General features: G+C 39.8%; 1 protein-coding gene across 3 annotated transcripts in view; it reads right to left on the reverse strand.

The window, feature by feature from the left end:
• Positions 1-23,255, reverse strand: part of ftcd (formimidoyltransferase cyclodeaminase) — a 44,639-nt gene that overhangs the window by 4,499 nt on the left and 16,885 nt on the right. For all 3 annotated transcript variants that reach the window (XM_034020592.3, XM_034020585.3, XM_059031974.1), the window contains 7 exons: positions 20,381-20,512; positions 20,203-20,264; positions 17,121-17,244; positions 6,720-6,881; positions 6,059-6,102; positions 5,352-5,490; positions 3,422-3,517 (listed from right to left, as the gene is read on the reverse strand). In XM_034020592.3, the coding sequence (XP_033876483.3) occupies positions 3,422-3,517; positions 5,352-5,490; positions 6,059-6,102; positions 6,720-6,881; positions 17,121-17,244; positions 20,203-20,264; positions 20,381-20,512 (759 nt within the window). The remainder of the gene's footprint in view (positions 1-3,421; positions 3,518-5,351; positions 5,491-6,058; positions 6,103-6,719; positions 6,882-17,120; positions 17,245-20,202; positions 20,265-20,380; positions 20,513-23,255) is intronic.

Consider the following 23,255-nt stretch of genomic DNA (forward strand, 5'->3'; position numbering starts at 1 on the left):
GACTTATAACAGATTATAGCAGTGCTTTTAATCTGCAATCATAATATATCTGCTTACAGGTACTGAAATGAAGTTTAATTTGTTTAAAGGCACTTTTACGTTATAACATATTGCTAGTGAGGTTTGCCTGTACAAAATGTAGGTAAACTGGACAGACAAATTCACACTGCAGTCTCACATATATATATAGTGCACACTTCAAGACTCAAATATTACAGACAGTGTCGTCAAAAGTGCCAAAATGATCAACTGGCGGTATCTTCTGATACTAACAGTTTAAATAAGGTTTAAACAAATCTCTTTTGAAATGTCGTTTTTTTTTTTTGTATTGTAATGATGAGATACATTAAAGCCGGGATGCAACTGGCATGTGTTAGTACAGTATTAAGGTAGTAGCGTGTGTGTGTTACCCACAGCTTTTTGCTAAAACCGCCCATAAATAGACAACATGCTTAGGATCATTTTCTCCCGGAAAACGTCCTTAAAAACAGCCAAATCTTGCCCAGTTGGCAGCACTGCAGTTGATTGAAGAATGCTGCTTTACAGGTACTTACTTATCACAGTTTTTGTTTGCATTGCTATTTTACTTTTCAAAAGAAGCTATGAGGATAGCACAGCTATAATTAAAATTGAATCCTTTGGGTCAATCACTACCAATCGCAGAAAGAGATTACATTTACGTTTACATTTGTGGCTGCAACTCGACAGACAGTTGAATAATTGTTTAGCGTATAAAGGGGAACCTTCAATAAGAACCTCCAATCAGGGCAGCAGTGTGGAGTAGTGGTTAGGGCTCTGGATTCTTGACCCGGAGGGTTGTGGGTTCAATCCCAGGTGGGGGACACTGCTGCTGTACCCTTGAGTAAGGTACTTTACCTAAAATTGCTCCAGTAAAAACCCAACTGTATAAATGGATAATTGTATGTAAAAAATAATGTGATATCTTGTAACAATTGTAAGTCGCCCTGGATAAGGGTGTCTGCTAAGAAATAAATAATAATAACAACAATAAGAAACCTGTTCACTTGCAGTTGTGATGGACTTATTTTTAATGTTAGCTCTCCCCTTCAACAGTGCTCAAAACAGAGTCTACAAGGGCTGTGCAGCTGGTCTACCCAATTAGTGCTGATTGACTGATTATACAGGTGGAGTTTGGGGAGTGTTAAGGAGGTCTGAGGGTTGAGCTGGGAACTGGGAGCTGTAACTTGTAACTTGTGAGCGGTGAGCTGTTCTGGGGTGAGAAGCTGAGAAACCAGATTGCAAATAAAGCAGTGGACTTGGAGGATTGCAGCTGTGTGAGATGACTGAGCCGTAGTTCAGGACCAGTGGAATCCCTACCTGGCAGCAGTGTGCTCAGGAGCAGGGAGATATATACCCTTTCCCTTCTACCTCTCTCCCTCTCTTTCACTCAAGCACTTAACCCGGGGTACACTGGCTGCATGGGGCATTAATGTGTTTTAAACTCTGTGTTATTATGTTTTAAGTGCTGCCTATTTAAAGGGGGGAAGTATTCAATTGATTCTTGAACAACTGTTAGACAAAAGTGTATTCCTAGGCCTTGGTAATTAGACATTTATAAAAATCGCAGAAGTGTCTGGTCCTTGGTGGTTGTTTCTAATTTATTTATGTATGTATTACTCACTATTTCTAATTAGTTTCACTATGCTGCAAAGGGTATTGAGAGCGCTTTCAGGTTTAATCTCTATTCCTGTGCTACAGAGGGTATTGAGAGCTCTGTCAGATTTAATCAAATTAAATGAGATTATAGTGTTTCATGCTTTACTAAGGTTAGATCTGTATTGTTTATTTATTACCGTAGCTATACACTACAGTCACTTCACTGAATATTACCGTAGCAATATGCTGCTGTCACTTCACTGAAACCTTCGGATTTAAACAACAATGATTTTGAAAGGATGAATACATCCTGTGTGTGTGGAACAAAAGAAGAATGATCTGCTAAATTAGATTTCCAATAAGCTTTGAATTTGATCTCTTCCAATCACTTATTTCCAATAGTTCCACTATGTATATCTGTGTACCCTGTCTTATTTGAGAATAGTAGGTAATTATTAACTTAATATAGTGACATAGTTTAGACCCAAATGATGAAGATTTTCTATTCATAAAGAACAAAATACTTAGCACCCCTGTGAAAGCCCTGCCATAAATGTATTGTTTATTTTTAGAACACGGTACCTCTCTGCCCCTATTATTATTTTGTATTTGTTTTGTATTATTATTATTATTATTATTATTTATTGGTATTGTTACGATTTTTTTTTATTTTTATAAATATTACGGCGTAGCCGTGTTGTTTTGTTGTTGTTTTATGAATGTGACGACGAAGCCGTGTATTTTGTATTGTTTTATAACGTCGATGGGAAGCCCCATCCGCATTTAGAAAACCTTGTGCAGAAGGTGACCATCTCCCGAGTCTAAGCTCCCGCATATAAGCCTGCAGTTCCCCCTGCTCTGGGTGGGTTGTTCAGAGGAGAGAACAGAGGGAGAGAAAGAAAGAGAGGAGAAAGAAATGAAACAAAACAAAGTAAAGTAAAAAATAAATCTAGGAACAGTGAAGGCGATTTGCCCAGCCTGACCTGGATCATTTGTTTGGTGTTCGTGATTTTTGTTAAAACCTTTATTTTGCTCTGTGAGCAGTGTTTTTGTTTAAATATTTATTTTATTTTTGTTACTTAAATAAACGGCGCATGGCGCGTCTTTGCCCTGCAGTACTGCCTGTGTGTTTTCTTCCCACATCTGGCCTTACGTCAGGGGGGCGCTGGTGATCCCACACTGGACACCACATGTGACAGGATGGCTAAGTGGTGACGTCAGGCCAGATGCGGGAAGAAAACACAGGCAGTACTGTAGGGCAAAAGACACGGTGTGCGCTGTTTATTTAAATAACTAAAATAAAATAAATACTTAAACAAAAACACTGCTCACAGAGCAAAATAAAGGTTTTAACAAAAACAAAAATCACGAACACCAAACAAATGATCCAGGTCAGGCTGGGCAAATCGCCTTCACTGTTCCTAGATTATTTTTTTGTTTGTGTTTCATGTCTTTCTCCTCCACGTTATAAAACAATACAAAATACACGGCTTCGTCGTCACATTTAACAAAACACGGTTACGTCGTCATATTTATAAATAAATAAATCATAACAATACCAACCAATAATAATAACAACAACAACAACACAACAACAAAACAAATACAAAATAATAGCGGAGAGGTACCGTGTTCTAAAAATATACAATACATTTATGGCAGGGCTTTGCCCCGCCCCCTTTTCATGTGCAGGGCTCTTCGCCCTGCCACAACCCCAAACACCTTCAAAAACACTCCTGGTACTGCATTCAAAACAGAATAGGTGCTTCCCAAGACACAGCCTTCAGTGGTTCAGACTACTTACTGCCGTCTTGAAGGCTTCGTCTTTGATGTCCTTCAGATTTATCACCACATTGCAGTAGGCTCCAAACACTGCAGTCTCTAGGGCTTTAGCTGCCACCTACAACATTGAGAAAATAATACATTTCCTCAGGCTCAAAAACATTCCACAACACACCAGGTAAACTGCTCACCCAACATTTGTTTTGCAAACCTCACTTGTAATGTTATACCGTCTTCTTATGTGCGCTGCTCTGTTTGGGATTGTTTCGTAACACTGCATTGTTTTAAAAGTGCCTGGTGTTTTTTTTTGTTTTTTTTTAAAACAATGTATTAATGTTCGAAAATGTTGTGTATATGTTAATGGATTGCAACTCAAACGCACTTCTGTCCTTCTGAAAGCCCACACTTCACAGTTACTTCGTTATCTCCCATCCTTCTGAAAGCCAACACTTCACAGTTACTTCATTATCTCCCATCCTTCTGAAAGCCCACACTTCACAGTTACTTCATTATCTCCCATCCTTCTGAAAGCCAACACTAAACTACTAAACCCATCTGACACCGCGTACATGAAGTTGGTATTTGTTTCCTATATTTTTATGACACTTTGTATTTGTTAGCGTTAATGTAAGGCCCCTTTCATACCTAGTTCATTTATGAAGATCCGATTTAGAATTAACTTGCAAACGAACTAAAATGTTGCAATTTTGCTTCGATTGGTTTCACATCAGAAGATCTCAAACAAACTGCATTTTCCCTCCAAGCGAGTTCAAGTTTGCCTTCTCGATTGTAAATCACACCAAAATGTGTTTGTTTTCACACTGCAATTTAAATGAATCTGATTGTCTGGATTTGTGCACGTGACCAAAATGCTATCTTCCTGTTAATGCCCAGATGGATGTTCATTACTAACATGCAGGGTTGCACGCGTGCACGGCTTGCGATATTAGTGCTATGTACGTACACTATGTTTATTCAACATCTGCTGGTAGAATGTCAGCATGAAAGCCAGATAATAAATATTGATAATAAACAGTATGTATTTTTTAAACTAAATAAATAAGAAATTAGTGAACATTGTTTCAAATGAAGGGTTCCAACACTTTCTTCTGTGACTATATATAAAGACTGTACACATATATACATTATGCCTACTTTTTTTTAATCATTTAGTAGCTTAAATGTAATACAACAGATTAAAAACCACTGAGTTTTGGATTTACAGAAAAAAAGAAAACACAAGAAAACCAAAAACAATAGAACCAGTAATAGTGCTTTATTATTATTATTTGTTTATTTAGCAGATGCCTTTATCCAAGGCGACTTACAGAGACTAGGGTGTGTGAACTATGCATCAGCTGCAGAGTCACTTACAACTACGTCTCACCCGAAAGACAGAGCACAAGGAGGTTAAGTGACTTGCTCAGAGTCACACAATGAGTCAGTGGCTGAGGTGGGATTTGAACCGGGGACCTCCTGGTTACAAGCCCTTTTCTTTAACCACTGGACCACACAGCCTCTTATGTCTACGCTTTTTTTTTTTTTGCCAGGAGTATCTGGGTTCAGCACCGGTCATCTGTGGTGGCAGCACATAGATGAGAACTGGACAGATAATGAATGGCATTACATATAATATAATCGGGACAGATAATAATGCATTACATCACCACCAGTCGGTTTGGTTTCTGTTGCATTGTGAATTATAATGTGATTGCTTTCACACTGGCCGACTGAGGGAGAAACGCAGTACAGTTCCCCCTCAATCGAGCCGAGACCACCCTTTCAGGTGAATCCTAGTCCTCTTCTTTGGTGTGCACTCTAATGCGAACCTAATATTTTTGACGTTTCACACCTGCACAATGAACCGAACTTAGGTGTTAACTGAACTCTAGTGCGAATTATTCTCTCCAAACGAACTAGGTGTGAAAGGCCCCTAATTCCCCATGCCTCACCTGAATATCTGATTTGCAGGCTATGTTTCCATAGAGGACCAGCTCCTTTAGAGTTGGCCACAGGCTGTTCACTTTCTCTGCCAAAAATAAGGGCACTGCAACGGCTTTCTTCAAGCCTTCCTGCATCATAGCTTCACGCCTTGAAAACAAAACAAGCACAAAAATGGCACTCAAATACTGGCAGCATCTGTTTTCACATGTCATTTTTTGAGATTGTTTTGTTGAGTTGCTTAGTTCCAGTGGGGTGACGGGAGCGTCCTAGACGGAAAGTGGGCTGTTGCATATTGGTTCTGAAGTGGTGAGGTGACACAAGGAAAGTTTGAAATAATGAAATTCGAAAAAAGGCTGTTAGAAAGGTTCAGGAGCCTTCACATCAGGCAGAAGACCATAATAGAAGGTAAAACAATGTAGAGCAGGGAGTAAAAGTAAACAATGCGAAAAATAATAGGATTGAATCAAGTATGTCACACGATAGATCAGGTCTGACCAAAATGTCATTATATACATGAAAATACAATAATTTACATATATTGGGCCTGATTTTTCCACTGTGGGCAAATATCCCATGTAATAGATCAACTATGGTGGAGTCAATTTGTCTGGGACTTACCCATAGCGGAAAATATAGACCCTTATGTTCATTAGGAGAGCATACAAAAAAACCAAAAAACCCTGCAATGTGTTCACATCCACACCCATCCACTTACCTTTCCTTCTGTTCAGCTGTGGTTTTAGGCAGTTTAAGGGCAGCCTAAAAAAGAAGCGATTAATTAAGCAATCCTGTATGCTTTATTATTTAAAAATTGGTCATTTCTTTCTTGATTGTATTTTAAAATACTAATGCATTATTAATAATAAATAATTAATTTAAATCAAAATATTTTCTTTATATTTTTATTTAATTTTACAAAATGTTGCTGTAAGTAAGCTATACTGGTCTGCAAAATAATGCTATATAAATTAACTTTAGTTTATTTGTGGTAAGACCCAGTTTCAAAAGAGAAAATGGTAACCTGAATCAGGCATAATAAAGTAGAATTATTAACATGTAGCAATATTACCCAGTAATAACAATATATAATAAAGTAGAATTATTAACAGGTAGCAATATTACCCAGTAATAACAATATATAATAAAGTAGAATTATTAACAGGTAGCAATATTACCCAGTAATAACAATATATAATAAAGTAGAATTATTAACAGGTAGCAATATTACCCAGTAATAATGATATATAATACCCAGGGTAACGATGGGGGCCCACAACTTTCTTCACACAATACACATAAGCCCTCAATTGATAAATAATTCATAGGTGACAGTTTTGTAAACAGGCTTTTGCCCAGTATTCATTCTCACAGGTTACCATGTAGCTGTTGAAGGCGTTTGAATCTGCATCAACCAATGAGATCAGCTCATTCATGGACTGATGAAAGGGAAGGATTAGTCTTCTCATGATGCCGTCTAGATCTTCATACTGTCGCTTTCCATAAGTCATCTGTCCCACCATCGCTCCCAATGCTGCGCCCTGGAGAAACAGAACTGATTTACACTTTACACAGCTCATTTCAAATCATAGCGCCCCGGCAATGTTGCAGGGAGAGCATGCTTTCACTCATGCAATGTTTAGAGACACATTTTCTCCTGGCAAACGTTCCCGAGTAAAAGATGAAAACAGTAATTCCCTAGCTGATGTACGTGTGATGTCTGAATAAACATCAGAACAACCAGGAAACACTGCAGGGGGTTCAATTCCAAGTAAACTGCAGTTATCGCATTTTTCCACAAGGTGGAATGTGGGATTGCTGGAAAGTTCCAGAAAAATGCCAATTGTTTGAGAGAGCAGGATCATTAAGAAAATGAATCCAGCCTTCTAAAACTTTTCAGTTGGCTATAGTATAGAAGAAATGCTGATAAAACGTTGCCCAATTTATTAATATTTATACAAAAGACCTTGTTGTTTTTTATAGGATACATCTTTCCTTTCCAAGCCAGACACATTGATGACTACACTATAAACTAAAGACAACGATTCGGAGTTAAAGCAGCAGGATGGGTTATTAATTGCACCATTCAGCACTATATAGTTTGGAATGTACCTAGGAAGGACAATTGAACTGATATATCCTACGATAACTGAGTGACATTTTTTACAACTATGAACCAGACTCCTTAATGTACAGATTGAGAAGAAGTAACCCTTTTTAAATTACTTTAGAAGGTGTCTGTCTAATAAATAAGTTGCTGGCTAAACAGAGTGCTGTGTTTGTTTTATTGGTTAGTTATTTCACACTATATAGATATACCAACCTCCATCTTGAAGTTGGTTAATATTTGAATATGTTCTATGTTGCCATGGAAACAGAATGCTATATTGAAAAAAAATTGAATCCTTGAAATCTTCAGGTACATACCGGTATGTAGGTACGTGCAGAAAATATATTCCTATAATATTATTTATTCCTACGTCATGATGCTCCCTGGTCTGTAGCTTAAAAACAAACCTCTCGCTACAAGCAGCACAGACAACCGAGGAGAAATAGTGTAGCGCAGGGCAGCACCGCCAGACAGCAGACAACATGGACTATATCAGAGACTGGGGGAGGGATGGGATTGTGCAGTGAAATGCCCTGCCTAAATATTAAGCGCGGGTCTGTGTTAGAATGTGTGGCGAGTGCGTGCTACTCTCTCTCTCTTTTACTTGGGTGCCGTCTTGATTAGCCCGCTCGCTGCCGTTTACTTGTGTGTGTTAGAGAGTGACATGAAGACGGGATTCCCGCGGTAAGTAACATGGTGTTAAGTTTTGCGGGATGGGATGGTACAGGAGTGAAGCTCACGGGAAAGGGCAGGACCGGGAAATAAAAAAAAATAAACCTCTCAGGACGGGCAGGAATGGGAAGAAACGGGACTACTCTGTCACCAGCAGACAGGAAGAGTGTTTTTTTGCTCTTTAAAGTCGTACAAGAGCCTATGCCATGGAACTTGACTGTTACCATAAACATACATATTAACATGTCTCACTTGAACATATATCAAATTAATTTTAATCGCGCTACAATAAATTAAATAATACCCGTAAATACACAGACAGCGATCTCCATTTCCTGGTGTGGAGTCCAGAAGACTGTGACCTCAGGCTCCTTGCATCTGCCAGTATGGACGACAGCAACAGTGAAAGTGAGAGTAGCCTCATTGTATCCGTTTCAGACACCTCTTATGCATGTGAATTATGTAGTGATGGATCTGATGTAGAGAGAGAAAACAGGGATTGTCTCCCGTATCAATTTGAGCCGTATACCTCCGAATCAGAAGGTTCACGGGTCCGTGTACATTCTGGCCAATCGTTTTTGCAGTCTAAATCGGAAATCAGAAAACCAGAAAACGACTCGTTTTTCTATTTCGGTTTTTAATAAACACAAATCGACCCGTTTTTCATTTTCCAATTTCTGAGTTTAAAATACAAAAACTGATTCAGGCTTGTTTTCCCATTCTTTCCGATTTCCGATTTAGAATGCAAAAACGATTGGCCGGAATGTACACGGACCATTAAGGATGTGCAAATCATAATGCAGAGATGTCAAAGGCTACGATTTGGCCGTAGCAGCTCCTGTTTTTTGGAGATACTGCTTTGGCGCTAAGTTGAAGGGGTATGTATAATACTACGATTTTTAATAAATAAATACATGATGGATACTCCCTGAACGTTTATGAAATATTATTTCAATACCATTTTTTTTTTTATGAATTAATGGTTGGTATTATTATTTATTTCTTAACAGACTTACAATTGTTACAAGATACCACATTATTTTTACATACAATTTATATATATATATATATATATATATATATATATATATATATATATATATATATATATATTATACACACACACACACACACACACCCATTTATACAGTTGTTTTTTTACTGGAGCAATCTAGGTAAAGCTCAAGGGTACAGCAGCAGTGTCCCCCACCTGGGATTGAACCCACGAACCTCCGGTCAAGAATCCAGAGCCCTAACCACTACTCCACACTGCTGTCCTCACCGACAGTTTACTGTGACATTGACATACTAAAATCTCTGAGCCAGGTTGCTTAGTAACCGATTTAGAAACTGAAACTGCCGCACAAAACTCTAAACATTTGTTTTTATATTACCGAATTTATATATTACATCATTATATTGCACATTGTGCTTATAAAGACCCTGTGCTTGCACTGTATTTTTCTTAAAAAAAACAAAAACTAAAAACAAATAACTAGTAGTATACCGGTAGTGTTTAATGCAAAACCCTATAAACCCTAATTTTATACATGAATACGAAAATATCTGTACCTCCAAATAATAGTTGATCTCTGTTTATCACGGGATGGGATGGGACTTTTTTTTAAAAAAGTTACAGGACGGGAAAAATTTGGAGAGGACAGGATTGGAAATGATGACTCTTTCATGGGATGGGATGGAACAGGAACATTTTTGACAGGACAGGATGAGACAGGACTGAAGTTTCATTCCCATTTCACACTCTCTCTCGTGTGTGTGTGTGTGTGTGTATGTGTGCGTGTGTGTGCGCGTGTGTGTGTGTGTGTGTGTGTGTGTGTGTGTGTGTATATATGTGTGTGTGTGTGCCTGTGTGTGTGTGTGTCTGTGTGTGCGTGCGTGCGTGTGTGTGTGTGTGTGTGTGTGTGTCTGTGTGTGTGTGTGTGTGTGTGTGAGTGTGTGTGTGAGTGTGTGTGTGTGTGTGTGTGAGAGAGAGAAATGGGAAGGAGGAACCGACCACCGAAGCCAATGGCATACTGTGTTTTGAATGGACCAATGGAGTGAGACATGGATGGAGGTATGGTTATAAAAATGGGAGATTCCCGAAAGAGTATTTGAAAGCACTTATCAAAACAGCAGCAGTAACTGCTTTTGACTGCACGGCTCTGCGGTGTTTCATTTCGTCCCGCTACGAACCCACTTAAGGCTGAACGCTACAATACATTCAAAATACAGGCATGGACATTCAACCAAACCATGACAAGAACTCAGAACAATGAGGTTCAGACCAATAACAAGAATTTAAAGATACGTTTTTATAAGACAAGGAAAAAAACACAAATATAATCCTCACAAAATCATATTTGCGTTCAGTGGGAGAAACTTCACCAGATTATACCTGAAAAAGACAAACACCCTTCAATATTCATCATCAGTAAAAAAAGAAATATGGAGAAGACTTTGAACAATGTCTTTATTTAGATGTATCATTTCTTCTCCATTGTACTGGGCTTGATGAAGCGAGAGCGATAATGGCGACAGTTTATTTTTCAATGTTATTCACTTTTGTATGGCTTCGTAAACATAGAGGCCCATATGCATAAAAGATGTTGGTAATTTCCAGTCATTAAAAAAATTACCGGGTAGTATTTAACACGCAACTTATACAACTACTGCCTGGATATTGTACTGGCCAGCAATGGGTTTAGATATGATTTACTGTCATGGATTGTTACCAAGGTATTTTATCTAATACAACTGTCACAGGTGTGTCCCCTACTTAAGACGTCATTGGCATACACCGTCTGTTTACACATTCACGTTATGGCTACAGGACATATCTGGAGACAGGCAGGTTGTCCGGAATATTGAGATGTCAGGTTTAATATAATATTAATATATATATATATATATATATATATATATATATATATATATATATATATACACACATACATACATACATATACACACACACACACAGACGTGCTCAAATTTGTTGGTACTCTTACAGTTCATTGAAATAATGCTTCATTCCTCCTGAAAAGTGATGAAATTAAAAGCTATTTTATCATGTATACTTGCATGCCTTTGGTATGTCAAAGGATAAAGCAAAGAAGCTGTGAAAAGAGATGAATTATTGCTTATTCTACAAAGATATTCTAAAATGGCCTGGACACATTTGTTGGTACCCCTTACAAAAGATAATAAATAATTGGATTATAGTGATATTTCAAACTAATTAGTTTCTTTAATTAGTATCACACATGTCTCCAATTTTGTAATCAGTCATTCAGCCTATTTAAATGGAGAAAAGTAGTCACTGTGCTGTTTGGTATCATTGTGTGCACCACACTGAACATGGACCAGAGAAAGCAAAGGAAAGAGTTGTCTGAGGAGATCAGAAAGAAAATAATAGACAAGCATGGTAAAGGCTACAAGACCATCTCCAAGCAGCTTGATGTTCCTGTGACAACAGTTGCAAATATTATTAAGACGTTTAAGGTCCATGGAACTGTAGCCAACCTCCCTGGGCGCGGCCGCAAGAGGAAAATCGACCCCAGAGTGAACAGAAGGATAGTGCGAATGGTAGAAAAAGAACCAAGGATAACTGCCAAAGAAATACAAGTTGAACTCCAAGGTGAAGGTACGTCAGTTTCTGATCGCACCATCCGTTGCTTTTTGAGCGAAAGTGGGCTCCATGGAAGAAGACCCAGGAGGACTCCACTTTTGAAAGAAAAACATAAAAAAGCCAGACTGGAATTTGCTAAAATGCATATTGACAAGCCACAATCCTTCTGGGAGAATGTCCTTTGGACAGATGAGTCAAAACTGGAGCTTTTTGGCAAGTCACATCAGCTCTATGTTCACAGACGAAAAAATGAAGCTTTCAAAGAAAAGAACACCATACCTGCAGTGAAACATGGAGGAGGCTTGGTTATGTTTTGGGGCTGCTTTGCTGCGCCTGGCACAGGGTGCCTTGAATCTGTGCAGGGCACAATGAAATCTCAAGACTATCAAGGCATTCTGGAGCGAAACGTACTGCCCAGTGTCATAAAGCTCTGTCTCGGTCGCAGGTCATGGGTCCTCCAACAGGATAATGACCCAAAACACACAGCTAAAAGCACCCAAGAATGGATAAGAACAAAACATTGGACTATTCTGAAGTGGTCTTCTATGAGTCCTGATCTGAATCCTATCGAACATCTATGGAAAGAGCTGAAACTTGCAGTCTGGAGAAGGCACCCATCAAACCTGAGACAGCTGGAGCAGTTTGCTCAGGAAGAGTGGGCCAAACTACCTGTTAACAGGTGCAGAAGTCTCATTGAGAGCTACAGAAAACGTTTGATTGCAGTGATTGCCTCTAAAGGTTGTGCAACAAAATATTAGGTTAGCGGTCCCATCATTTTTGTCCATGCCATTTTCATTTGTTTTCTTATTTACAATATCATGTTGAATAAAAAATCAAAAGCAAAGTCTGATTTCTATTAAATATGGAATAAACAATGGTGGATGCCAATTACTTTTGTCAGTTTCAAGTTATTTCAGAGAAAATTGTGCATTCTTTGTTTTTTGTGGAGGGGTACCAACAAATTTGAGCACGTCTATATATATATATATATATATATATATATATATATATATATATATAAATTACACACAGGTGCTGGATGCGAGTGAGAGGTTAGGGCAGTATACGCTTTTTGATTTTTTTGTAAATGACATTTTGATATAGCTTATATGCACATGCTTTTCTGAAAAAGAACTATAACCACCAGAAATACAATTTTGATCATAGTTCATGATATTTTCCTTATCGTTGAAAAAAAGAAAAAAAAAGGATTCTCTAATGTTAGCACACGTTTCCTTTGCAGCGCACAAAAAAGAATAGAAGGCAATGAAGCATCAGCAAGCTCCAGTTATTTCTCTCATATGTTTAAAACTTCCGTTTGAATAACAAACAGAACAGAAAGACAGCACCACACAATTACATTAAAATAAAATGAATTGTTAAATGGCAAAAAAGTATGTTACTGTATTCCCTCAGTTGGCAAATACCTGCACAATTCATTCAAATACAATAATATATCTAAAGCCTGTTTCTCATACAGCACACCTTACCATACAAAAAGCCTCTACTAAACATATAAATACAGCTAGATTGAAAGTCCTTCCTGTCGCGCCAGACTACTCGGTTTCAAAGTGAAATCAGATCAGAAAACGAACTAGAGCTAAAAGAACACAATCCTGTTTGGCAGGAATGTGTCATTTTCAATATCAATAGTGAACACCTGTACGTGTAGGGGGACGAATAAAATCTAATTTACTTTAAAATGACTTGAGCTGCCGCTATCGGCAGATGCAATGCTATAAAAAATATGTAAAGCTAAGTAAACTAGTCTCAGCGTCTAGGAACACCTCCTAAGAGAACACTTTGGCTAAGAGAACACCTTCTATAGGAACCGATAGAGATTCATTCACAACTGATACAGGAGTGTCGAGAGTGTCTTGAGGCACACTGATTGGTTAATTAAATCTTTCCAGAACCGCCGTCATATCATTGGCTCATTTTGTATTCCGATTTCCACCTCATCGCTACAAAATGGCATGTAAACAAACAGCAAAATCCGCTGCTGTTTCTCTTGCTACAAAAAGTTGTAAATTGTTTGAGCTCCTGCAAAATACCTGAATCAGACACAAGTCACAGAGCAATTTGGTGTTTCCTGTTCTAGTGAGTTGCTTCACCATTTTGTTAAATAATTGTGTGCATGTCTTGAATATTCATAACACTATGTAACACAATTTTTGTTCCTGGGTAGTAAGTGTTATTTCCTAATTGCTTATGCCTCAAAAGTATAGAAAATGGCTATTATTCCCCACAAACTTTGCTTTTGTGACCAGGACAGTGATATTTTGAAATGTACCTATTTCCAATGAGAAAACGGGCGAATTTGTGTCTTTTCGTTCACATAAAGTCAGAAAAAAACAACATATGAATCCAAATTAACATGTATTTATACTAAAGTAATACAAAAATGACTACAAAAGATTTAGAAGTGAGTAGTTTTTCGAGATTTACGATTATACTGTAAATCACTTTCACGAATCAGCTCCCAAATGTAGTCTCCCATCATGTTCTCGTTATACTGTCCTTGGTAGCGGCGTTCAAAGTACAGTATATCCTGGTGGAAGTGCTCGCCTTGCTCCTCCGAGTACGCTCCCATGTTCTCCTTGAATTTATCAAGATGAGCATCAAGGATATGGACTTTGAGGGACATCCTACAGCCCATTGTGCCGTAGTTCTTCACCAGAGTCTCAACCAGCTCCACATAGTTTTCAGCCTTGTGATTGCCCAGGAAGCCCCGAACCACTGCGACAAAGCTGTTCCAAGCCGCTTTCTCCTTACTAGTGAACTTCTTGGGGAATTCATTGCACTCCAGGATCTTCTTTATCTGTGGTCCAACGAAGACACCGGCTTTGACCTTTGCCTCAGACAGCTTAGGGAAAAAGTCTTGAAGGTACTTGAAGGCTGCCGACTCCTTATCTAGAGCTCTGACAAATTGTTTCATAAGGCCCAATTTGATGTGCAGTGGTGGCATCAGCACCTTCCGGGGGTCCACCAGTGGCTCCCACTTGACGTTGTTCCTCCCCACAGAGAACTCGGTCCGCTGTGGCCAGTCCCGCCTGTGGTAGTGCGCCTTGGTGTCCCTGCTGTCCCAAAGGCAAAGATAGCAGGGAAACTTGGTAAAACCGCCTTGGAGACCCATCAGGAATGCCACCATTTTGAAGTCTACTATGACCTTGATGCCATCTCAGAAAAATGCAGATATGTATCCACTTAGGCAGCTGGAACTAAACTGAACTGGTGGGCTTAAGGCCCCTGTATTTATATTACTGGAAAGTTCTAGAAGTTACTCCAAGTTTACTCAGCACTGAATCTATCTGGAATGTTCTGGAAAATAGGTAAATTTCAAAATATCACTGTCCTGGTCACAAAAGCAAAGTTTGTGGGGAATAATAGCCATTTTCTATACTTTTGAGGCACAAGCAATTAGGAAATAACACTTACTACCCAGGAACCAAAAAAAAAAAAAATTGTTACACGGTGTTATTAATCTGCTGTAGTTTTACGTGTAAGGGTGCTGTGTTAATTTAGTTTATTAACATTAGTTTGTCTGTTACTTTATTCTTATAGTTTAACATACTGTAGTGTTTCGGAAGCAAGAAATGGAGAAGACACCAGTTTAATTGTTTTTAGTCATTTGTCTCCACATCGTCAGAGACCACTGCTCTGTCCGCTTCGCTGCACATCAGGAATCTCACCACTGAGCAGCACTGCAGCCTTCTTTATAGGCTTTATGAATTAGACATAAAATATGTTACGAATAATACTAAAGCCCAGCGTTTCAAAGACGTTCTCACTTTTTCCGACCAGATCAAAACTTGGTGAATTTAAAGAAAAGACATCCAAGGATATTGATTTTCAATGTCTATTATTCTGTATACTTTGACAATGTTAGATTACGGAATACTTATGAAAAAAAGCTAAATATCTAAAGTGGCCTGTAACTCTTAACCCTGAGCTGTAATAACAGCAATTTGTCACTTTAAAAACCTGTTGACCCAGACGCATTGATCTTGATGCACTGTATGAACCATTGGTTGTATTTTAACTGTATGGCTTTGGAATGTAAGCAGCCAATCAGAATTCAGGACATTTCCAAGCCATTTTATAATATTTATAGCGTACAGTACTAACTACATTTTGCAAATACTATAAACTACTGAGCACAAATGAGGACTATATCTCTTTCTTCTTTCTTTGGCTGCATAGAAAGATTACATACATGTATTATTCTATCAACTGGACACAGGGTGGACTATTCGGTAATATTTGGTTGTACAAATAAAACAATGAAATTAAACAATACTTTGTACATTTCTCCCAGTAAATGTGTTATTTGGGAAATGCTGCATCTTTTATCTTTATTTATTCTACTTGAATTTTTACAAGACACACAAAAGCAATTAATATAATTCAGTTTTAAAAATGACAAAGTTGCTGTGAACAGGTAGGGAACAGCCACTGTTGCATTGTTTTATATACTGTACTGTGAGCTGCATTTCAACGAATGCATTCTGAACCGATTAGCATTGTGCATGTCTTTACTTAAAGATAACATGACGTAGTCCGGGTTGCGTCTCTTTATTAACTAAGATCTATTCAAACATGAGCATATTGATGGGACAGGAGCAATGCGTAGTGTGAAGAATGGCTTGCTGGAGCTCTCCCCTCCCTCTTCGGAATCCCCAGCAAAGACCTGTATGGCTCACCCTGCGCACCACGCGGCTGTACGGCTCACCCTGCGCACCACGCGGCTGTACGGCTCACCCTGCGCACCACGCGGCTGTACGGCTCACCCTGCGCACCATGCGGCTGTACGGCTCACCCTGCGCACCACGCGGCTGTACGGCTTACCCTGCGCACCACGCGGCTGTACGGCTCACCCTGCGCACCACGCGGCTGTACGGCTCACCCTGCGCACCACGCGGCTGTACAGCTCACCCTGCGCACCACGCGACTGTACGGCTCACCTTGCGCACCACGCGGCTGTACGGCTCACCCTGCGCACCACGCGGCTGTACGGCTTACCCTGCGCACCACGCGGCTGTACGGCTCACCCTGCGCACCACGCGGCTGTACGGCTCACCCTGCGCACCACGCGGCTGTACGGCTCACCCTGCGCACCACGCGACTGTACGGCTCACCTTGCGCACCACGCGGCTGTACGGCTCACCCTGCGCACCACGCGGCTGTACGGCTCACCCTGCGCACCACGCGGCTGTACGGCTCACCCTGCGCACCACGCGGCTGTACGGCTCACCCTGCGCACCATGCGGCTGCGCTTCTACCAGGTGAGCCACTCGGGGACCCTCAAGTCTTGCTGGGGGTGCTGTATGTGCTATTAGCATTGATCTGCTTCCTCTTGCTCATACATACCATTGCAGCAATTGCAGCCGATACAGAGCCTCCCCCTGGTGCAGCAGATCTTGCTCCAACACTCCGAATGAAGCTCCGAAGTGGCATAGATACCAGGCTCTCGTCCTCACTCTCAACCATGTACCTGCAGGAGTAGTGCGTATTACAGGAAGTGGCATATTACTGTACATTTTTATTTTTAGATCATATTTAATGAAAAGATACAGATTGCATGTCATTTAAGGATTTAAACAAACTGATTATGTTTGGTGCTAGGTCCCATCTTACTCTGATGCATGGATTTGTTTTTATTGCAGTTGAGAATTATTTTTGCAGCCCATCAGTGAGTTTAACAACGACTGCCAAATTCTACAAACTTCATGCAAAGATAGATAATGTACTTCTAGAAAACTACAAACCATGTTTAAAAAAAAAAAAAAACAGCAGTCAAATATGCTACAGTCTTCCTAAAAAGTGCACACTCTGCATGTGGAAACATGCTTTGGTAAAGGTAACGTACAGTTAAATCATAACCCTTGATTCTTCGTCTTTTACATCTAAACCCCCTTCCTCTCCCGGATTCCCAACCACAGGTAAGTAAAACACCTGGTTTCCTTCATTCAGTCCAGTGTTCGTTCATTCCAGTGTTACTTAGGGATGATGGATACTTACATCACAGACAGGGAAAGCTTAAAATCAGTCGGTTTTGTTTTGGTTGGAAAGTAAACAGTCCTGGAGCATATCTTTATTATCACGCCAGTTGAAAAACATGCCGGTGAGGCTACCTGATGGTCACCATCTCAAATCAAAATGAAGAAATGAAAGCTATCAAGGGAATGATTCAGATCAAATAGTGTGGAAGCACACTAGTCTGTGTGACAAACAAGGTCCGTCTAATTTTCCATAAGGAATGAACTTGTACCTGCTTTTGTTTTGTGTAGTCGACATCTTTCACACTGTACATGTTTCCTTCACATGTTGTATTTTGATGTATTATTATGATTAATGTTGCATAAAAAAAAAAAGTCTGTGCTGTGTAAGTGGTTGTGGGGAAAAGAAAACCAAGATGGAGTTGTTCTCATTTCCAACTAATGAAGGGACCTACCCACAGTTATAGCAGCTCTGTGTTATTTCAATATACATCCCTAAAGTCTGAGATACAGCTCCAGCTGATTCAGAATGTTTGCAGAATGGACACGTATCACATAAACTAGCAAATGAGATTCGGAAACTATGTATTTCCTTTCGGAATGAGGTCTTTGAAGATGATCCGACCTGAAAAAATAAATATTGCATTTTCCATCCTTCGTATTTGGTTTTTATTGGCATTTCCTGACACAACACATGCACAATCATCTACACACTGTTGAGTGGGAAAATCGAATTTGGAAATAAATTCCATCTCCCTATCAGTTTCTGAACAATCTGATGTTGAAATGTTGTCTGGCATTATTTCGGACATTCCCTGTGTACAGTCACACTGTGTTGCTGAGGAAAATTAGAATTTAACTGTTAATGCCACAACTTCGATAGTTAACAACGAAAGCGCACGATGCATAATTTACTATACGCCGTAAGGTTCCATTATAATAACGTTCGTGGTTCCAATTCAGCCTGGAATTCTCCAAACTATATGACACAACTTCGATATGGCAGTGGAATGGTATGTCTTGCTTTCTGTTTGTAAATTTTTGCTTACCATTGTAACTGTCTGTTTGGGTGTTTTTGTTATTCCTGTATAACCCAAGGTGTCTGATAACAAAAAACACCCAAACAGACAGTTACAATGGCAAGCAAAAATCTACAAACGATAAGAAAAACATACCGTTCCACAGCCATATCGAAGTTGTGTCATTGACAGTTTAAACTCAGATTTTCCACAGGAACAGCAAGATGGGATATTTATGTTTTATTTTTCAAGTAGTGCTGATGTACCCTTTAAGTAGTGCCAGTGTCTGATGAAGTGGTTCAGTAGTGCCAGTGTCTGATGAAGTGGTTTAGTAGTGCCAGTGTCTGATGAAGTGGTTTAGTAGTGCCAGTGTCTGATGAAGTGGTTTAGTAGTGCCAGTGTCTGATGAAGTGCTTGAAGTGGTTCAGTTGTGCCAGTGTCTGATGAAGTGGTTTAGTAGTGCCAGTGTCTGATGAAGTGGTTCAGTTGTGCCAGTGTCTGATGAAGTGGTTCAGTAGTGCCAGTGTCTGATGAAGTGGTTTAGTAGTGCCAGTGTCTGATGAAGTGGTTTAGTAGTGCCAGTGTCTGATGAAGTGGTTGAAGTGGTTCAGTTGTGCCAGTGTCTGATGAAGTGGTTTAGTAGTGCCAGTGTCTGATGAAGTGGTTCAGTTGTGCCAGTGTCTGATGAAGTGGTTCAGTAGTGCCAGTGTCTGATGAAGTGGTTTAGTAGTGCCAGTGTCTGATGAAGTGGTTTAGTAGTGCCAGTGTCTGATGAAGTGGTTTAGTAGTGCCAGTGTCTGATGAAGTGGTTTAGTAGTGCCAGTGTCTGATGAAGTGGTTTAGTAGTGCCAGTGTCTGATGAAGTGGTTGAAGTGGTTCAGTAGTGCCAGTGTCTGATGAAGTGGTTGAAGTGTTTCAGTACTGCCAGTGTCTGATGAAGTGGTTGAAGTGTTTCAGTACTGCCAGTGTCTGATGAAGTGGTTCAGTACTGCCAGTGTCTGATGAAGTGGTTCAGTAGTGCCAGTGTCTGATGAAGTGGTTCAGTAGTGCCAGTGTCTGATGAAGTGGTTGAAGTGGTTCAGTAGTGCCAGTGTCTGATGAAGTGGTTCAGTAGTGCCAGTGTCTGATGAAGTGGTTGAAGTGGTTCAGTAGTGCCAGTGTCTGTTGCATCCCTTTTATTCAGGTGTTATTTTGCCCTTCGCCGGGTTCATTGCTTATTCCAGGTTCATTCTTAATCAAGACCTCAGTTAATGTTTTATTTTCGTGCAATACTTTTGCATTCAGCTGTTTTACACCATTTGGAATTTAGTTAATTTAGATCTGTATAAAAACAGTTCACATTCATACACATTAACTAGCTTCATCTTTTCATTTCTTTCGTGAAGGTTTAGGGTGCACAGGCCGAGGGAGTTTGTAGTAGAATTGAATACTTACTCTATGATTCTTTCCTTTGGAACAAAAGGTGCAAGAGAATCTAGACCCAGTCGGTTGATAACCTAAAAAATGACATTGCCACAAAAGTTCAACAGTAATTATTATAGTCATATTAAAATAGCCCTAGGCCAGTGATATACAGTATGCATGAGTAGATAGATAATGTGAGTCTGCTTACCAGTCGCACTTTGTGTTCTTCCTCCAAAATAAAGAGCTTTTCTTTTTGGATGTAAAACTCTGCAGAGTCCAGCACAGCTTTCAGGGGGATCAGCCCAACAAGCTGAGAGCCCACGACTGGCAGGTTCAGCTCCTATGGGAGTAATCAGATTGCAACTGGTTTATAACCTCTACATACCTTCACTTTGACACCCTGCAACTATAAATACACTGTATGTGGGTTTGTTGTGCTGGGGATATGTTTGTGGTAATTCAGACACCATCAGACTGGGTTCCTCTAAATATATTGGTATTCTTGATAAAATAAATTTAATTTATACCAAGTGCAGTTGAAATCCAAAATGTAACCCATTAAACTGACAGATAATCTTGGGATCCTTGATCTTTAATCATCCCCTCTTTACTAAGCAAAATGTTTTAATAAGCAAGATATTCCACAAGTGCAAATCCTATCAATTTACAATCATTTCAGAAGGACTGCATGGGATATTCCTCCTTTTATTTCTCAGCAAATATGTGTTTCTACAATGGTGTGCCAAGATGGGTATCACATGTACGATGAAAGTTTACACCTTAATCCATAAGAAGTTCGATTTATTAACCCCTCATCAGCGGCAAATATAGAGCTCACGCGCTAGGTGGAATGGGGATGCGGGGATGCGGGGATGCACCCCCCCCCCCCCCACACACACACACGTCATTAATGAAAGAACAAATGGACACAAAACACAGTTTATAAATACTCGAAAAGATTCTTATAGACCAAACACAGTTTATAAATACTTCAGCAGTTTCTTATAGACCAAACACAGTTTTGAACTTTGAATTTTAAATTCACACTTTCTAATGAACACATTCTCCCCACATTTTTTGCAGTAAGAGCCACTCGCTCGCTATTGTATGCAAAAAAAAAACCCTACAAAACGATAAAAACATTTCCTATAACTTAAAAAAATAAATAAACAATAAATAAATATAAATAACGAAACAAAGAGCTTGTCAACAATGCAGAATTGTCAGTGCTGCGTGCCTCAGTATGAAGATGCATTACCCAGGCTCATTCAAACACAGACACTGTCTTTCATAAAAGTCAGTTTGCAGCAGACAAAAAAACAACAACATGTAAAAACAGCATGTCTATGTGCAGACCCTCCCCTCTTACCTGGTCCCCAGCAGACTAACGGCCGCCACTCACCCCCCCATCTTATCCTTTGAAATAGAAAAAAATCAGTTCATCACTGTAAAGCCGAGGACACACACGAGCGGCACGGCATGGCTTGCAGGGAGCGAAGCAGGGTGGCGCGTGGCAATACCACTTTGCTTGGTGAACACAAATCAACGTTTTGAATCAGCGATAAAAAAAGAAAGAAAGACCACCCACCACCTCCCAGCACTGTACAACAACCCAATAATGTATATCCTTCTTGAACTTTTACTGCTTGAACCCAGAGTGAGCGACCATGTCCATCTCCAGACTTTTTTTTTTTTTTTTATCAGGACCTAACATTATAAGTTCCCACATCAGAACACCACTCAGAAATATTTGCCTTTTATTTACCTAAGGATATGTATATAAATATGATATTTATTTTGGGATACAATGTGAAAGCCTTTTTCTACAAAGAAATAGCTATTATATATTCAGCACCGCACTTAACAAGACTGGACTGTGGTACTGTATCTATAGTTATGCATGTATAGGAGCTGCTATTATTAAGGAAAAAAGGGATCACATTCTTCACAATTGTATACACAATAATCAGTTGGCTGGCAACTGGTTAATTACTTGACATGTATGTCTGACAAGTGATACAGGATGTCAAGTAACTGGATTAATGCGGTGTGTAAGCGGTTAGTATTTGTTTTGGATCATTCAATAGACCAATAACCAATGTCCTTGAAATTCTTATTTTTATAATCAGATAGCTCGGGATGCTGAGAAACTTCAGCTATCAGTAGCTCCTCCATGTTGATGGATATTCGAGTTCATCAAGACATAACGTATCCCACACCATGGACCTGATCGGGTAGACCCAGATTTGCCGCTGCAGGAAAATGTTTGAGCAGCAAAATATTGCTCGACGAGTGATATTTTGCCATTCTAAAATTCTGCCGCTGCGACATTTTTACGCAACGTCATTTTTTCGTCAATGTGTGTTAACTCTAATTGAAATAAAAGGTGAGTGATATGTGCAGCATTTTGCCGGTCCCCGCTACCGGTGCCGTGCCGCTTGTGTGTGTTCTAGGCTTAGAAGGGCAAGATCTGTGCTGGCTATCTAACATGCAAGATCCTGTAGGGGCCGGGTTGGGAGCCCTATAAGATCCGACTGTTGATCATGGTGTTGACACAGATAGGTTAGGTGAAGGTGTGTTCTCTTTCTCTCTCCGAGTGGTCGGGAGGCTGAGGAAGACAGCCGAAACGGAGAAAAGAAAAACTGTAATTACGTACCCGAATCGGGACGTGTGTATTTAGCAGGGAAACCCAGGGCAACCCCATAGGCAACCCCATAGAGTAAAGTAGGGGAATAGCAAAGCCCAGGCTGAAGACCCGAGTCGTGCGGGTAGCGATGGTGGAGGAACGCTGCAAGAGCAGCACTTTTTATGACGCACCTGTGTGTGCAAGAAGTATACTGCTCCTCCTTTGCCATTGATGGTATTGGAGGAAACTAGCAGCACAATGCCATCTTGTGGTGAAAATAATAAAGTGCACCCCTGCAGGGTATTTTCAACTACACCTTCTGTCTTGTGTCCAGTGAATTCCCACACCCTCCCACAATCACTATCCCAGTACTTTGTACAGGCAAAAAAAATAAAACAAAGAGAGCCCTCCTATCATACAAGGTCCCTCCGCTACCCTTAGTCTCGGTCTCCTATCT

The sequence above is a fragment of the Acipenser ruthenus genome, chromosome 10, assembly GCF_902713425.1.
Source record: "Acipenser ruthenus chromosome 10, fAciRut3.2 maternal haplotype, whole genome shotgun sequence".
Classification (NCBI taxonomy): domain Eukaryota; kingdom Metazoa; phylum Chordata; class Actinopteri; order Acipenseriformes; family Acipenseridae; genus Acipenser; species Acipenser ruthenus.